At 47.2% G+C, this 17,369-nt stretch overlaps 1 protein-coding gene across 6 annotated transcripts in view; it reads left to right on the forward strand.

The window, feature by feature from the left end:
• Ppara (peroxisome proliferator activated receptor alpha) overlaps positions 1-17,369 on the forward strand; it is a 63,751-nt gene that overhangs the window by 44,805 nt on the left and 1,577 nt on the right. For all 6 annotated transcript variants that reach the window (XM_032919067.1, XM_032919076.1, XM_032919060.1 and 3 more), the window contains 4 exons: positions 4,628-4,788; positions 6,614-6,752; positions 8,449-8,651; positions 15,256-15,703. In XM_032919067.1, the coding sequence (XP_032774958.1) occupies positions 4,628-4,788; positions 6,614-6,752; positions 8,449-8,651; positions 15,256-15,703 (951 nt within the window). The remainder of the gene's footprint in view (positions 1-4,627; positions 4,789-6,613; positions 6,753-8,448; positions 8,652-15,255; positions 15,704-17,369) is intronic.

A 17,369-nucleotide genomic window follows, 5' to 3' on the forward strand; every position in this document is an offset into this window, starting at 1 on the left:
ACAGGAGCCTGAGGGGGTTGGTCATATCACATCCATAAACAGGAAGGTAGAACAGTGAATGCCAGCGCTCAGCTCACTTTTCTTTGAGATAGAATCTCTCCTGTTTATTTGCCTGAGTGTATGTTGTGTACAGTGTGTGTGTGCAGTGCCCGCATCAGCCAGAAGAGAGCGTCAGATCTCTTGTGCCTAGAGTTACAGACAGTTGTGAGAAGTCACATGAGTGATAGGAATTGAACTCCAGCCCTCTGGAAGAGCAACCAGTGCTCTTCACTTGAGCCCTCTCTCCAGCCCCCACTTTCTCGACTCTTACATAGTTCAGGATCCCCTGTGTAGGGAATGGTGCTGCCCACAGTGGGCAGGTCTTCCCACCCTCTCTGTTAATGTCGATTGATATGGTTGTGTATATATGCCCTGTTTCCTTTCTCTATGTATCCATCGTGAGACACTAAGGTGGACTCTGCATCTCAGCTATTGTGAATAGTGATGTGTGGGGTGCAGGCAACCCTTCAGCAGATCGATTTCAGTTCTCATGGACATGTTTCCAGAAGGATAGTGGGGTTGTTTCAGCCCATGGTAGTTTCACCTTTTGTTATCAGAGGAAGCTCTATATAATTTCCCACAATAGCTGTGCTGAGTTATATCCCCATCAACCCTATGCAATGGTGCCCTCTGCATTCTTGTGACACCTGTCACTCATACTTTAAATATATATATTTCAATTTGTATACATTTTCTACTCTAACCCTTTGCTTGTGGTATGCCTTGAGTTGCCTCCCCCATGTTTCTCATTCCATGAGCTTCTGAATGCAGGCTACCTGTTGCTTCTGAGTATTTTTCTGTTTTCATCTTCCCCCATGCCTTTGGATAGTTTCTATTGCTGTGTTTTCCATTTCGCCCATCTTTTCTTCGGCAGCGTCTAATCTACCTGGTTTATTTTTCACACCAGATATTGCAGTTTTTATCACTAGTGCTATGATCCGCCCAGTCTTTTCACCTTCATTTCTACACAGCCCACCCAGTCTTCTGTCTCGAATGTTGGAGCATGGTCAGAATAACTCTTTAATGCCTTGGCTGCAAATTCTATCACCTGTGTCATTTCTTGCTCTCTTTCATTCATTTCTCTTCTCATCAAGAGCCAAAATTTCTGCTCATGTGCCTTGTAATTTCTTTTTATTGAGTGGCACTTGTTGTGAGCTCTGTGGTGTGGTGGACTCTGCATTCCAATAGGTGTGCCCAGGCTTTGCTCAGATGCAATCAGGTGACGGTGAAGTGTCTGATCCTTTCAGGTCCTCCTCCTGGCTTTGTTAGATGGAACCGGCTAACTTTTACTCGAGAGGCGAGTTCCTCACTGCCAAATTAGTAAATGCCCCGAGTGCTGCACCAGATGCTCTGCTCAGTCAGGAACATCCACTGTGCAGGGCAAGGACAGGAATGCACTCGGCCCTGTAAGTGCAGTTCCCTGGGACCAGTTGCTGCTGGGGTGTCCTTTATAGTTGTCTTTTTGTTGTGTTGTGGGATGTCTTTTAATTTGGCGTGTGTGTGTGTGTGTGTGTGTGTGTGTATTTGTGTGTGTGTGTGTGTGTGTAGAAGAGGAGGTGGACAGATGTATATGTGGTGTGTGTATGTGTGTACGTATGTGTGTGTATTTGTGTATGTGTGTAGAGGAGGAGGTGAACTATGTGGTGTGTGTGTGTGTGTGTGTGTGTGTGTGTGTGTGTGTAGAGGAGGAGATAGGCATGTGTATATGTGTCGGGGTTGTAGGTCATAAGACAACTTTCATGTGTCTCTTCCTGCTGTGGGTTCCTGGAATGCAGAAAGTCAGTCTTTTGTACCACTGAACCATCCCACCAACCTCCCTTTGTTGGTTTCTTGATCTAAGATCTTACTCCATTGTAGCTCATGCTGTCCTAGAACTCACTGTAAAGTTCAGGCTGGCCTCGAACTCATGCACATCAACCTTGGCTACTTCTATCCCTAGCCGTTAAGTATGACGCTAGTGGGGCTGCGGAGATGGTTCTGTGGGTCAAAGAGTTTGCCGTGTAAGGGTGAAGACTTGACTTCCAAAAGCATGTTTGAGAGACAAAGAAGCCAAGTGCAGTGGCATGGTTCGAGACTGCAGTGGCGTGTGCAGGGAAGGCGGGCCGATGTAAGAGCCTCCGAGAAGCTCTCACACCAGCTACCCGGTGTACAGAGGGGTGAACAACAGAAAAGAGGGCCTGTCTCAAACAAGATGGAGGTTGACAGCCGATGCCCAGGTTATCCTCTGACCTCCACATCCATGCCATAGCATGTACACAACATACACAACAGCACTTGTACACATAACGACAGTGCACACAGACACACACGCTATCCACACAAGCTTTGAGAAGAGATACACTTCTATAAATGCTCATGCTGCTTGCTTTCTGTGTACCCGCTCCCGAGTCAGCTGGGTAAACAACCAGAGATGTGATATTTATCATGACTGTTTTGCTCTAAATGTGACTGTCTCTTTCTGCATGCATGCCAGCCAGGAGTGCCAGCAGCCCTACACAACCCTGCCAGCACTTTCATCGCCAGTTTTGAGGGAGTTTAGTTTAATCGGTATACAGTGATAGTCTCTGTGGCTTTAACTCGAAGTCTGTTAAGGACAGTGATGCTGAGCGTGTTTCCATACACACACTCACCATCCGTCTGTCTTCTTGGGTGAAGCATTTATTCAGGTCTATTGATGCCCTTTTTTTTTTTAAAAGTTCATTTTTTTTAAGAGACATAATTTTATTAACTTGAGTATTTCTTATTTACATTTAGAGTGTTATTCCTTTCCCGTTTTCCGGACCCAACGTCCCCCAACCCCTCCCCCCCTTTTTATGGGTGTTCCCTCCCCATCCTCCCCCATTGCTGCCCTCCCCCAACAATCACATTCACTCGAGTTCAGTCTTAGCAGGACCAAGGGCTTCCCTTCCCTGGTGCTCTTACTAGGATATTCATTGCTACCTATGAGGTCAGAGTCCAGGGTCAGTCCATGTATAGTCTTTAGGTAGTGGCTTAGTCCCTGGAGGCTCTGGTTGCTTGGCATTGTTGTTCATATGGGAATCTCAAGCCCCTTCAAGCTCTTCCAGTTCTTTCTCTGATTCCTTCAACGGGGGTCCTATTCTCAGTTCAGTGGTTTGCTGCTGGCATTCGCCTCTGTGTTTGCTGTATTCTGGCTGTGTCTCTCAGGAGAGATCTACATCCGGCTCCTATTGGCCTGCACTTCTTTGCTTCATCCATCTTGTCTAATTGGGTGGCTGTATATGTATGGGCCACATGTGGGGCAGGCTCTGAATGAGTGTTCCTTCTCTCTCTGTTTTAATCTTTGCCTCTTTATTCCCTGCCAAGGGTATTCTTGTTCCCCTTTTAAAGAAGGAGTGAAGCATTCACATTTTGGTCATCCGTCTTGAGTTTCATGTGTTCTATGCATCTAGGGTAATTCAAGCATTTGGGCTAATAGCCACTTATATTGATGCCCTTTTTAAAAGGGTGTATTTATTCTTTAAGTACATAACACTCTGCTGGCATGTAGGCCTGAAAGCCAGAAGAGGGCACCAGATCCCATTACAGATGGTTGTGAGCCACCATGTGGTTGCTGGGAATTGAACCCAGGACCTCTGGAAGAGCATCCAGTGCTTTTAACCTCTGAGCCATCTCTCCGAGTCTCTGTTGATGCTTTTTATCTGTGTTGTTTTCTATTGGTTAGTTTTAAGACTTTGTTGCATCTCTTGGACACTGGACTTTTAAAGAGTGGGTGTTTAAAACTATCTTCTCGGGGTTGGGGATTTAGCTCAGTGGTAGAGCGCTTGCCTAGCAAGCGCAAGGCCCTGGGTTCGGTCTCCAGCTCCGAAAAACAGAAAAGAAAAAAAAAACAATCTATCTTCTCCCAGGCCCTGCCCTATCTCTTTTTTTTTTTTCATCTTTCCTCTCCTCTCCTTTCTCAACTCTCTTTCTCTTGTCAATCTCAGCATGTTTTTTTCTCCTCTCTCAACACACACTCTCTTGGTTCTCCTCCACTTTTCTCTCCTCTGTTTCTCTACGTATTCTCCTCCCTCTTCTGTCTCCTCCTCTGCCCCCATCTCTACCTCCACTTCTGTCTCTGTCTCTGTCTCCAGCTCCCGCTCCATCTCCATCTCCATCTCTGTGTCTGACTTACTCTATAGTCCAGGCTGGTCTTGAACTCACCAATCCTCTTATGTTAGCTACTGGATTTTAGGGTTGAAAACATGTGTCACGACCCCTGTGGGTGCAACTGTTTAGTCTGTATTGCAGGGCTACTGAGTAACGGTGACAACAAAATTGAAAGGCAGCTAGCTCTGTGTTGGGCATGTGGCATGGGAGACTGGGGCCCCTGTGGAGGTCCCATAATATGGCCTCTGAAGACCTGGAAGTAGGGTACGAGGCAGGAGGCAGGCTAGTGCACATGAGCCTCAAGATGGTGGCACCATGGTAAGTAACTATGGGCAGTGTGTTGCCAGGGGCCAGGCTGATTCAAGAGAGGCACCTGCTCACATCACTCGTCTCCCTCTTATGCAAAGTTATCTTCCCAAGGATCTGATTCTGACATGGGTGGTAACACCCCAGGTCTCACCCACCTTCCTCTTCTCTGTAGACACCCTCTCTCCAGCTTCCAGCCCCTCCTCAGTCAGCTGCCCTGCTGTCCCCACCAGCACGGATGAGTCCCCTGGCAATGCACTGAACATCGAGTGTCGAATATGTGGGGACAAGGCCTCAGGATACCACTATGGAGTCCACGCGTGTGAAGGCTGCAAGGTACAGAGGCCGCGGGAGAAGGGTGAGGTAGCCACATGGCTCGATGCCTTTGCTCCTCTACAAGATGGCTGTCAGAAAGAGCAGAGAACTGACTTCGGTGGCAAGTTGACTCCTCTTTTGACAATCTAGGGCAGGTTGTTTGCTGTACTTTGTAAATATTTGAGAGGGGCATGTCCTTTAAAACAAAACGAACAAGGAAACAAAACAAAAACAGATAATTTAAAAATGACCCTTTCCATGGTACAAAGTATAGACTGTACACACTTTACCTCAGGACCACCCCAGAAACCAGCTAGAGCAGAGGTGACCGTGTAGAGGAATGTGTTTACCCACTACCTCAGGACCTCTCCAGAGGCCAGTTAGGACAGAGGTTACCAGGCATTGAGCAAGGGTGTTCTGTCCCTTGCTCAGGGTCCACAGTTCCTAGCTCCCCTACTCCTCTAACTGACCCCCAGCCAGTCACTTCTGGCGCATACTGACATCCTCCTAACTGCCTCACCCTCCTGTGTATGTTTTTCCCCAGTGAGGGTCAACTTGACCTCTAGATAGGCATGACCCAGCCGCCACATACATTTCTGTGCATGGACATTTTCAAGTTTGTCGGTTCATGGACGCCATGTAGAGAAAGTTGAAAAACGCACATGCTCACTTAAAATCCAAAGGCTTCCTTCCTAGTACCTTCTGGAAGTGCTCCAGGATATGAGGAAATATCCTAGCCTTCCTGTCCCTTCATTCTAGAAGCACTGCCATCTCTCCTTGGGTGGGCCTGGTCTTAAAGGCCTAGTGCATGGTAATGCTGGACCCGGATCAAGGGCCTGGTGTTCCCTCCGTTTGCAGCCCTTGCTTCTCACTCTTCCTCTCCATCCCGCAGGTCGTTCTGACATTTTACCCCCACACTTAGATGAGGAACCTTCCCTTTCTGATCCCCCAGTTCCCCCCAAAAAAGCCTTCTGCATGAGTCACGAAAGCCCACTATCACAGACTAGCGGAGGAAGCACCCCTCAAAAGAAAAGGACCCAAAAAGCCAGGATAAAGCCTTTCCCAAGGTGTTCTATCTGTATCCCTTTAAAATGCAACTTGGGATGGGCTCTTCATCAAGGCCATGTCCAGTCGTCTTGGCTTTTAGGAGATCAAGCTGTTTCTTCCTGGGTGAAGCCTTGGTGCTGTGATGAAGCAAGAGTGTGCCTTTGAGTAGCCATTTTCCTCTCAGTATGACGTTTTCTCCTAGGGACTTGGTGTTGTCCTCCCCAGTCTGGTAAGGTCTTTCTCAGGTCACCTGAACTCTGCCTTAGCACACTGGTTTCCATTTTCTTTTCTTTCTTTCTTTTTTTTCGGAGCTAGGGACCGAACCCAGGGCCTTGCACTTGCTAGGCAAGTGCTCTACCACTGAGCTAAATCCCCAACCCCTGGTTTCCATTTTCAATGCAGTGACATACACGTTTCCTATTTGCCCCAGTTACGAGAGACCTTCTAGAACTCCAACACGTAATTTCTTAGAGATGGTAGGACCGGAGTATAGCTCAGCTGGGAGAGTACTTGCCTAGCACACGTGAAGCCCTGGGCTGGATCCTCAGAACCCCATAAAGCCAGGCATGATGGTGCTCAGCCAAGTGCTTCCAGCACTTGAGAGGTGGAGGCAGAGAGATCAAGAGTTCAAGGTCATCTTTGGCCATAGAGCAAGCTCTTTTCCCCAGTGGGCTCCATGAGACCCCGTTTCAAAACAAACCAGTCAGTCAGTCAAATTTACAAGAAAGCTGAGGGAAGCCAGTCTGGAGACTTACCCAGAGCCCACGTTCTTTAAGTAAAGTATGTGTTGACGTCACAGGGCTTCTTTCGGCGAACTATTCGGCTAAAGCTGGCGTACGACAAGTGTGATCGAAGCTGCAAGATTCAGAAAAAGAACCGGAACAAATGCCAGTACTGCCGTTTCCACAAGTGCCTGTCCGTCGGGATGTCACACAATGGTAGGTAAGGCTGCTGGGCATACTGCGTCAGTCCACACATCAGTTTCCCCTCCTTGACCAGTCAGAACAGCTGTCTTGTGAATGGGTGTGCTGTGCTGTGCTGTGCTGTGCTGTGCTGTGCTGTGTAACGATCTCCGGCAGCTGGTGTTTAGCAGAGCACTTGAGACTTATGATGAGATGTGGCTGTCAACTCGGAGGTCACTGGAGAGGCAAGATGTCACATCACCTCTCTCGAATGTGTGTTGTTTCAAACATTGTGCTGTACTGTGAGTTTCCATTTTCTCAGCCATACTATAATTTAGAGCATGGTCCCCAGTGAAGATCATTCATTCATTCATTCATTCACTTGTTTATTCATTTATTTTTGAGATGGGGGTCTCAAAATCTATCTATATTATCTATCATCTACCTATCATCTATCATCTGTCTATCTGTCTGCCTAGTATCAGCCTTTTAACCATCTATCTACATATCTATCTATCTAGGGACTTGTTTATTTATCATCTGCTTGCCTCCAACTAACTATATAACCAAGGATGATCTTGAACTCCTGGTATGGAAGTCACTGTGTAAACCAGGCTGGCCTTGAACTCACAGAGATCCACCTGCCTCTGCTCTCTGCCTCTCTGTCTCTGCCTCTGCCTCTCTGTCTCTGCCTCTCTGCCTCTCTGCCTCTGCCTCTGCCTCTGTCTCTCTGTCTCTCTGCCTCTCTGCCTCTGCCCCTGCCTCCTGCCTCTGCCTCTGCCTCTGCCTCTGCCTCTGCCTCTGCCTCTGCCTCTGCCTCTGCCTCTGCCTCTGCCTCTGCCTCCATGGAGTGCTGGGATCGCAGACATAGTGCTACATGCCTATAATCCCAGCACTCAGCGTGCTGAGGCAAGAAGATTGTTGTAACTCCATGGCCAGCCTGGCTTACATCGGAAGACACTGTCTTTAAAAAAAAAAAATAGGGCTAGAGATGACCCTCAGCTGGTAGAATGCTTACCAGGCATGCATGAGGCACTGGGTTCATGAAGCTATGTGGTCCCAGCACCACATAAACATAGCCTGTAATCTGAGAACTGGAGGGCTGAAGCAAGATGCTCAGGAGTTCAAGGTTATCCTCGGTTTTATAGTTATTTGGAAGCAAGCATGGCCCACTATATGAGATTGTCTCAAAAACAACGCATAGACAGACAGACAGACAGACAGACAGATGATTAATGGGCAAATGGTAGAGAAATAAGTACATAGATAGCTATGTAGATAGATGATTAATAGGCTGGTATTAGGCAGACAGATGATAGATAGACAGATAGGTAGATAGATAGATAGATAGATAGATAGATAGATAGATAGATAGATAGATAGATGATAGATGAATATATAGAGGGATGATAGTAGGTAGGTAGATAGATGATAGGTATGTAGATAGATAGATGGATAGGTAGATAGACAGACAGATGATAGAGAGATGATAACTCACTTTCATTCCCTTCACCTTGGCCAATGGCCTACCTGGGGACAGTAAGCCATCCCATTGATAAGCTGTGTATTTGGCTTTCGGTCTCTTTAGCAGAAAGTTTGGTGGTAATGAGGGATAGGTTTAGCCATTCCTGGTGTGACCTTCCACTCTTCCTTTCACCTCTGCCTTGGACATCGAGTGCCTTGACCATTTCTACGTCCCTCCCCCCTTGTTCCATCTTCACCCCAACTCCAGCAATCCGTTTTGGAAGAATGCCAAGATCTGAGAAAGCAAAACTGAAGGCAGAAATCCTTACCTGTGAACATGATCTGAAAGATTCGGAAACTGCAGACCTCAAATCTCTGGCCAAGAGAATCCACGAAGCCTATCTGAAGAACTTCAACATGAACAAGGTCAAGGCCCGGGTCATACTCGCAGGAAAGACTAGCAACAATCCGGTAGGCACTTCTGCTGCCCTTGGTACCATGAATGTCCCTTGGCGATATGTCAGCTCCGGTCACAGGGAATGGAGGAGAACACTGCCCAGTGTAGGAAATGGAATTTTAACCTAAAGTCCAAGGAAGGGCCGTGGAAAGACACGGGGTCATTCTGAGGTTCTAAGATGCACTTTCACACCAATTGCTGCCTTCTTGCCTGGGCTTGCCTCAGCTCCTAGCAACCCAGGCATTATAAAGGCTGCGTGATTGATATGACAAAAATAATCTAGTTAATACCTTACCTAGTATCGGGGTGTTTCTTAAGTGTGTTTTAATCCCTATTTGAAGGCCAGAAACCAAACCTATTCCTTCCCTACTCAGAACATTCTCGTTCTTTCTGCCAAAGAAAAAATAGCTGCTGTCTGTCGCCTTCTTGCTTTTTCTTCAGTGTGAGCGCTCAGGTCTTGGGGAGGGTCCTTTGTTGACAGGAAGCACCTGGTATATTCCACGTCTCTGTGGCTCCTATAACACTTGCCTGGCTCATGACCCACAGTTCCCACAGCTGGATAAGCTGGTGTGCGCTCTAGCAAGAGAGGGTCAAGAGTCATTTTCACAGAAGGTCCAGCCCTCACTTGGCACATTAGAACTCTTGCCTTTATCCTGTGTGCCTGGTATGACTGGTTTATTTTGTGCTAATGAATAGCTTGGAGGCTTCCTTATAGGGAATTACAAGCTAGAACTTCTAGTCACGGGAAAAATGAAGGATTTCACAAGGTCCATACTTTAATGAGCAAGCCCGACCTCTCTTTTACTGGAACTTTTGATTCTTTAGTAAATTCTCCAATGAAATGAGTTGAGACATTTTAGAAGTTTCCAGCGAATTCCACACCAGGTGGGCTCAGAGGTCCTTTCCAATTAGAGCAGAGTTTTCAAACTTCCTAATGCTATAATCCTTTAATACAGTTCTTCATGTTGTGGTGATCCCCCCAATCATAAAATTATTCCATTGTTGCTTTATAACTATAATTTTCTACAGTTATGAATCACAATGTAACTATCTGGTATGCAGGATATCCAATAGGCAACCTAAAGGGATCTTGACCCACAGGTTGAGAACCACTGAATGGTTCTAGCTCACGGGGTAAAGTTTGCACTTCTGTGATGATGACCTCAAATGAGGAAGATCAGAATTTCCATTTGGGACCCTTCTATTTCTCCCTCAAACTTTAAGACTCAGAGCAAGCTTAAAAGTCAGCTGTATTCGTACCCAAACACTCTGCTTGGATATTGATTTGATCCCTACTGAGTTGCCTCTGTTTTCTTCCCCGCAAGGGTCTTAGGAGGGTCCCACCATCCTCTGTCAGAGCTCGGGAGGATCAGGACTCACATGGAAATGAACAATGGAGTAGTAGTCCTGGGCTGGGGGCTGCAATATGAGGAATACAGATGAGGGGGAGGGGTGAGACATGTCTCTGAGGGCACAGTGCACCAGGGCCTAAGTTTGGATCCCTGCACATACATAAAAAGCCAGATTTGGTCATGCACATCTGCAATCCCAGCACTGTGGAAGGAGAGACAAGAGGATCGCAGTAGCTTGCTGGATAGTGGACTTAGCTACACCAGTGAGCTTCAGGTTCAGTGAGAGAACTTGTCCCAAAAAATAAGCTAGAGATAGACTGAAGAGGACAACCTACATTGACCTTTGGCCTCTACCTGCGCCCTCATGCACCCAGGTACCATACAAGCGCTCATATGTATATATCACATCAAACATCAACACACACACACACACACACACACACACACACACACACACACACACACACACACACACACACACACACACACACACACACACACACACACACACACACACACACACACACACACACACACACACACACACACACACACACACACACACACACACACACACACACACACACACACACACACATCACACACACACACACACACACACACACACACACACACACACACACACACACACACACACACACACACACACACACACACACACACACACACACACACACACATACACACACACACACACACATACACACACACACACACACACATACACACACATACACACATACACACACACACACACACACACACACACACACACACACACACACACACACACACACACACACACACACACATACACACACATACACACACACACACACACACACACACACACACACACACATACACACACATACACACACATACACACACACACACACACACATACACACACACACACACACACACACACATTAATGGATTATGACAACTAACTGTCTACTTCAGCCACAAATATCTATGCAGGGACCAGCTTTAGACACAATGTCTAGCGGCTTCTGACCATCCTGATGGCCAGCCTCACTTCCTACTTCCAGGTCTCATGTCATTTCAGAGACCAGGCCTTCTCTTCCTGCCCAGACTGCTGGCCTGCTTCCCAGAACTTGCTGCTCCAGTGTGAGACCCCATCTTTCTTCTTCCGACTATGCCCAGCCTGGGAAATGTCCAGCTGGCAGAGTGCCTGGCACCAGCTTCACTGTCCTTGTATGTCTGTAATATTCTGCTCTCGTCGCTGCAGGGACATCAAGAGACTGTAGGCTATGCCTTTTGCAAGATTTAAAATATTTAAGTTGTTCATGTATGCATGCCTGTGTGTGTATGTGTGTCTGTGTATGTGTGTGTGCTCGAGTGTATGCCTGTGTACCACATATATGCAGAAGCCTGAGAAGTCACTGGATCTCCTGGAACTGGAGTTACAGGTGGTTGTGAACCTCTTTGTGGGTGCTGGGAACTGAACCCATCTTCTGCAAGAGCAGCAAGTGCTCCTGACCTCTTAGCCATCCTCATCTCCAGCCCCATGCTTGATGATAATTAGAAGCCAATCACCTCTGAAGATGGGAGTTCCTTCAGGAGGACCAGGCTTTAGGCTTAATGCACCCAGCTCCATGGGGCAATACTCAGTGACTGCCAGGTTCTGGGCTGGGATGATCTAGCACCCAAGTGAGGCCCCAGCAGAACATCAGTGAGACACAAGGACTGGGGTTAGGTTAGGACGCAGGCTAAAGTGCATGGCTGTGAAGTTGCCATGAGGGGAGATGGGCATTCGTGCCAACAGTGCAAAGCGGTCTTGTCCTGCAGGCCTACTAGGGTGAGAGCAATTGCAGACCACACTTCATACCACACTGGGGAAAGGGAAGCTTGTCTGATGGTATGCCCAAGCAGTCTCTAATTTGTTCAAAGGAGAAGTCAAGTCACTCTTTGTAAAAGAACCATCAGGGGACGTGGAGGCCAGAGGCAGCCTAGAACTGGTCCAGGAATAGGAACCTGGGGGCAGAATTTGCTATGGCCTGAGGGTGACTGAGGGAAGTGGTACATTGTAGTGATAGGTGGGTTTAGCTGAGGATAGAGCTGAGGAGACAGATGAGGCTATTGGTTCCCTTCTGGACCCTGTATCTGATCTGAGACCCTGGAATTTCAGACATAAGAGCAAGAAAATGGCCAGGACCCCTGGTCATGGGGCTGAAACACCTCTTGGGACTTGCTCCCTCAGAATTTAAAAGTGCCAGAATGGAAGCAGTTGTCCCCTCGGAACCTGACTTCCAAAGAGGCCTTTTAACAGCTTCTTAGATGTCTAGATGTTAAGGCCAGAAGGATGGGCTTTAACTGAAGTTACAGGCATCTGCTAGCATCTTCCAGCCTACTTGGATGCCTACACACACACACACACACACACACACACACACACACACACACACACACACACACACACACACACACACACACACCATTAAAAAATAATAAGTCAGGGGCCGGAGAGATGGCTCAGTGGTCAAGACCACTGACTGCACTTCCAGAGTCCTGAGTTCAATTCCTAACAACTACATGGTGTCTCACAACCATCTGTAATGGGGATCTGATGCCCTCTTATGGTGTGTCTGAAGACAGCTACAGTGTACTCACATATTTAAAACAAATAAACCTAAAAATAAAATAAAATAAAAAGTCTAGTCACTATATTGGCCTGTCATGAAACTTGCTGTGTAGACCAGGATAGCCTTTAACTAAGAGAGATGCTCTTGCCTCCCTAGTGCTGAGATTTAAGGGCCTGTGCTACCCTGGTCAGTGTGTGTGTGTGTGTGTGTGTGTGTGAGAGAGAGAGAGAGAGAGAGAGAGAGAGAGAGAGAGAGAGAGAGAGAGAGAGAGAGAGAGAGAGAGAGAAAAAGAAAGAGAAGAGAGAGAGAATGTCTGACTAGCCCAGTGCTGGTTTTAAACTCATAGGATCCTCCTGCCTCAGCCTTCTGAGTCCTAGGTATGTACCTCTATGCCCAACCAGACTTAGAATTTTTAACCAGCTATTGTATTTTTCAAAAACTTTTTATGTGCACTGGTGTTTGCCTGCATGTATGTTTCTGTGAGGATATCAGCTCCCCTGGGACTAGAGTTACAGACAGCTTATGAGCTGCTGTGTGGGTGCTGGGAATTGAACCAGGGTCCTTTGAAAGAGCAGCCAGTACTCTTATCTGTTGAACCATGTCTTCGGCCCCAAGTTATTGTATTTTTAGTTATGTGTAGATGAGTGTGTGTGTGTGTGTGTGTGTGTGTGTGTGTGAATGTGCACGCACACACATGTGAGTAGAGGTGCCCACAGAGGCCAGAAAAGGGCATTAGAATTAGGATTACAGCCATTGTGAACTGCCCAATGTGGTGCTGGGGACTGAACTTGGGTTCTCTTGCAACAGTGCTTGCTCTTAGCTGCTGAGCTGTCCCTCCGGCCCCATAACTCAGAATTCTTAATAGTCTTTTATCGAGGGGTCACCTGTCCATTTTGCTTCGTCCTGTGAGCCGTGTTGCCAAGGCTGCCCTTGTCCTTGAAGCTGCCCTCTAGTGCCAATCATCAAGCCCCCTGGAGCTCACCTCTCTCAATGAAGAGTCCCGATGCACATTTGTCCTGTCAAATACTCCGGGACGTCCCAGCCCCTCTCACTGTGTTGCTCTAAATCTTGACTGTGCATTTGCTTGCCTCCCACTTTGATTTCTGCAGAGAGCACATTAGAAAAAGGCAGTGTTGAGAATGAGAACAAAGATACTGTCTTAGGTAGGGTTTGTATTATGTGAGTAGATACCGTGACCACGGCAACTCTTACAAAGGAAAACATTCAGTCGGGCCACTTACAGTCTCAGAGGATTAGTCCATTGTCATCATGGTGGGAAGTATGCAGGCAGCAGCAGGACTGTGTGCCACTCTAGGTGTAGCTTGAGCATAAGAAACCCAAAGCCCGCCCCCATGTGACACACTTCCTCCAGCAAGGCCAGCCTCCTAATAAGTGCCACTTTCTATGGGCCAAGCATTCAAACACATGAGTCTCTGAGGGCCATACCCAGTCAAACTACCACACATAGCAATCACAGAGAAGCATGCCCACATCCCCTCTAAACCTGTAACTCATTCTGACGGCTCGTAACACCTGACATAATGTGAACGCTTCGGAAGTGGTTGTTATGCCAGACTGTTGAGACAATAATGACAAGAAAAGAAAGGTCTTGGGGCTGAGCGTCTGCCTCTCTGCTAGAGAAGCATTTCCAGTATATACCAGATCACTAGAGTTCAGTCTCCAATATCACAACTAATCTTTAGAAGATGTACTCACTCAGTATAGACATTTGCTTTTAATTAATCAAAATTATATTAAATTTAGTGTGTGTGTGTGTGTGTGTGTGTGTGTGTGTTCATGAGAGGGGAACATGCATGTGGCATGTGTGTGGAGGTCAGAGGGCATCCCACAGGAGTCAGTCTTTTTTTTTTTTTTTCTTTTCCTTTTTTTTCGAGCTGGGGACTGAACCCAGGGCCTAGCAAGCAGCTCTACCACTGAGCTAAATCCCCAACCCCAGGAGTCAGTCTTCTCTATATTATATGGGTCCCAGGGATCATACTCAGGTTTTCCCGGCTTGGAAACAAACACTTTTACCTGCCGAGCCATCTCACCTGCCCTAAAAGAATCCACCAAGATCAATGGACCCACTGCATTTCTGGTCCTCTGGAAAAGTAGGCGGTACACCCTTGTGACCACTGGGCCATCGTTGCAGCCTCAGACTTTTGTTTCTTAGTGTTGAATTCCCTGTCGAAGGCCAGGAAGGAATAACGATTATCTCTAAATGTTCATTTCTTTTTCATTTTATATGTGCGGGTGCTTTGGCTGTGTTTATGCCCGTGTACCACCTTCCTGTGTGGTGCCGCATGGGTCAGAAGAAGGTGTTAGGTTCTCTGGGTCTGGAGTTGTTGTGCAAATAGTTGTGAGCTGGAAATGGAGCCAGTGTCCTTTGCAGGATCAGCAAGAGCGGAGTCATCTCTCCAGCCCTGACGACAGTTACATTACTGACTTACATTGTTAGTTTACGGGAAAATCTTATGTTGTCTGCCTTTGAAATTGTCCAAGGACTTTAAATCGCCCTAGCACACCAGCTTGGTGACTGGGACACAGTCGCTGCTGCTGGCTCATTGATGTTTAAGGGAACTGCCTAGCTTGTCATAGAACCGTCACTTGACTGATTTGACCACCTTCCTTTGTAGCCTTTTGTCATACATGACATGGAGACCTTGTGCATGGCTGAGAAGACGCTTGTGGCCAAGATGGTAGCCAACGGCATCGAAAACAAGGAGGCAGAGGTCCGATTCTTCCACTGCTGCCAGTGCATGTCCGTGGAGACCGTCACCGAGCTCACGGAATTTGCCAAGGCTATCCCAGGCTTTGCAAACTTGGACTTGAATGACCAGGTCACCTTGCTGAAGTACGGCGTGTATGAAGCCATCTTCACGATGCTGTCCTCCTTGATGAACAAAGACGGGATGCTGATCGCGTACGGCAATGGCTTCATCACCCGAGAGTTCCTAAAGAACCTGAGGAAGCCATTCTGCGACATCATGGAACCCAAGTTCGACTTCGCTATGAAGTTCAACGCCCTCGAACTGGATGACAGTGACATTTCCCTTTTTGTGGCTGCTATAATTTGCTGTGGAGGTAAGTTGATCTGTCACGCCCAGGTACCCACAGGCTTCCCCTTCTGTAGGAGCTCAATGGTTGTCAGTATGGTGCCAGCATGTATTCTTATATAGTGACGTGAGCGTTGGCAGGGTGGGATCTGAGCCCAAGTCACTGCTGAGTGGAATTGAATGAGAACAATATGGCTATGATACATTGTAGTTATGTTCCTATTATGGTATCCACTAATGCATATCAGCATATTATATGCATAAATTAAGCCTATGCTCCACTGGTAATACACAATTATATCAAAGGCAAGCGTCTTAGACACACTCGATATAATGTGATGATTTGTACGATCAACATGATAATTACTGTAGTAGATACGAGTCTGGAGAGTACAGTGCAAGCGTGGATTCAGTGCCGTTGCTACTGACGTGACTTCACACTGAAAACTGCCATGCTCTCTGGAAGCAGCTGCTAGGTCTGCTCTGCCAGAAGGACCAATCCCAGGGAAGGAAGAATCAGACCTCTCTGGGGAAGCTGGCCGCATGGTCCCTGAGGTTTGGCCCAGCATTCCACGTCTTTAAATAGCCGTGTCTCTTGTCTAGGAAGGTCACCAACCTACTGTAAGCCCAGCTGACCTTGCCTGGCCTTGGCATAGGTAACAGTTCTACCTAACGGCCAGAAGCCATACTGCCCTTCACCAGTCACTGGCTGGCTGGTGAGTAGTTGGCGAGAAGAAGCATCGTTACACTCCCGCAAAGCATAAACAGAACACGAATCTATAGAGTCTGTTGGGGTCACTTTGTGGGATCGGGTGGGGCAGGGGAAGTAGACAGCCAGTATGGAGCTACACATTCACAGTCCCTCATGGCTGCAGTCCTGCACCAACCCTGTGGGTATGGGAACTGATATGGAGAATAGGAAACTTGTCATGGGAAAGTTTAAACTATGAAGAGTGGATTCTTCTACCGTTGGGAAACTTAGTCCCGGGGCTGGCAAGACAGCTCTGTCAGTAAAATGCTTGAGAATCTGAGTTCAAACCCAGAACTCACATTTAAAAAAAAAAAAAAAAAGAATCTGGACGTGTGGGCCTGCTCTTGTAATCCCAGTGCTGTGTGTAGAGACACACAGATCCCTGGGGCCGACCAGACAGACAGGCTACCCTACTTGGTGAATAAGTTCCAGGCCAATGACAGACCCTGTCTCAAATAACAAGGTGGACGGTACCAGAGGGACATCACCCAAGGTTAATAACTTCTGGCCTCCACACACACCCACCCTCAAATACATACATACACAAAAACCTTAATTTTTATTTTTATTTTAATGCTAAAGCGATAAAGATTTACCCAGGCGATGGTGGTACACGCCTTTAATCTCAGCACTCAAGACGTAGAGGCAGGTGGATCTCGGTGAGTTCTAGGCCAGCCAGGGCTACACAGGGACACCCTGTCTTACCTGTCCCTGCAAAAACAATGAAGATTAATCTCAACATCAGGGGCTGGGGGGATGGCTCAATGGTTAAGAGCAGTTCCCAGAATCCATGTCAGACAGTTCACAGTTGCATATAACTCCAGCTCCAGGGAGATCCAGTGCCCACTTCTGGCCTTCTGGAGAGCCATACTCACAGGCATCCCCCAGCCCCCAACACACACATATACACATTATTAAAATAAAAAAAATCATTTTTTAAAAG

Source organism: Rattus rattus, chromosome 1, assembly GCF_011064425.1.
Source record: "Rattus rattus isolate New Zealand chromosome 1, Rrattus_CSIRO_v1, whole genome shotgun sequence".
Lineage (NCBI taxonomy): Eukaryota > Metazoa > Chordata > Mammalia > Rodentia > Muridae > Rattus > Rattus rattus.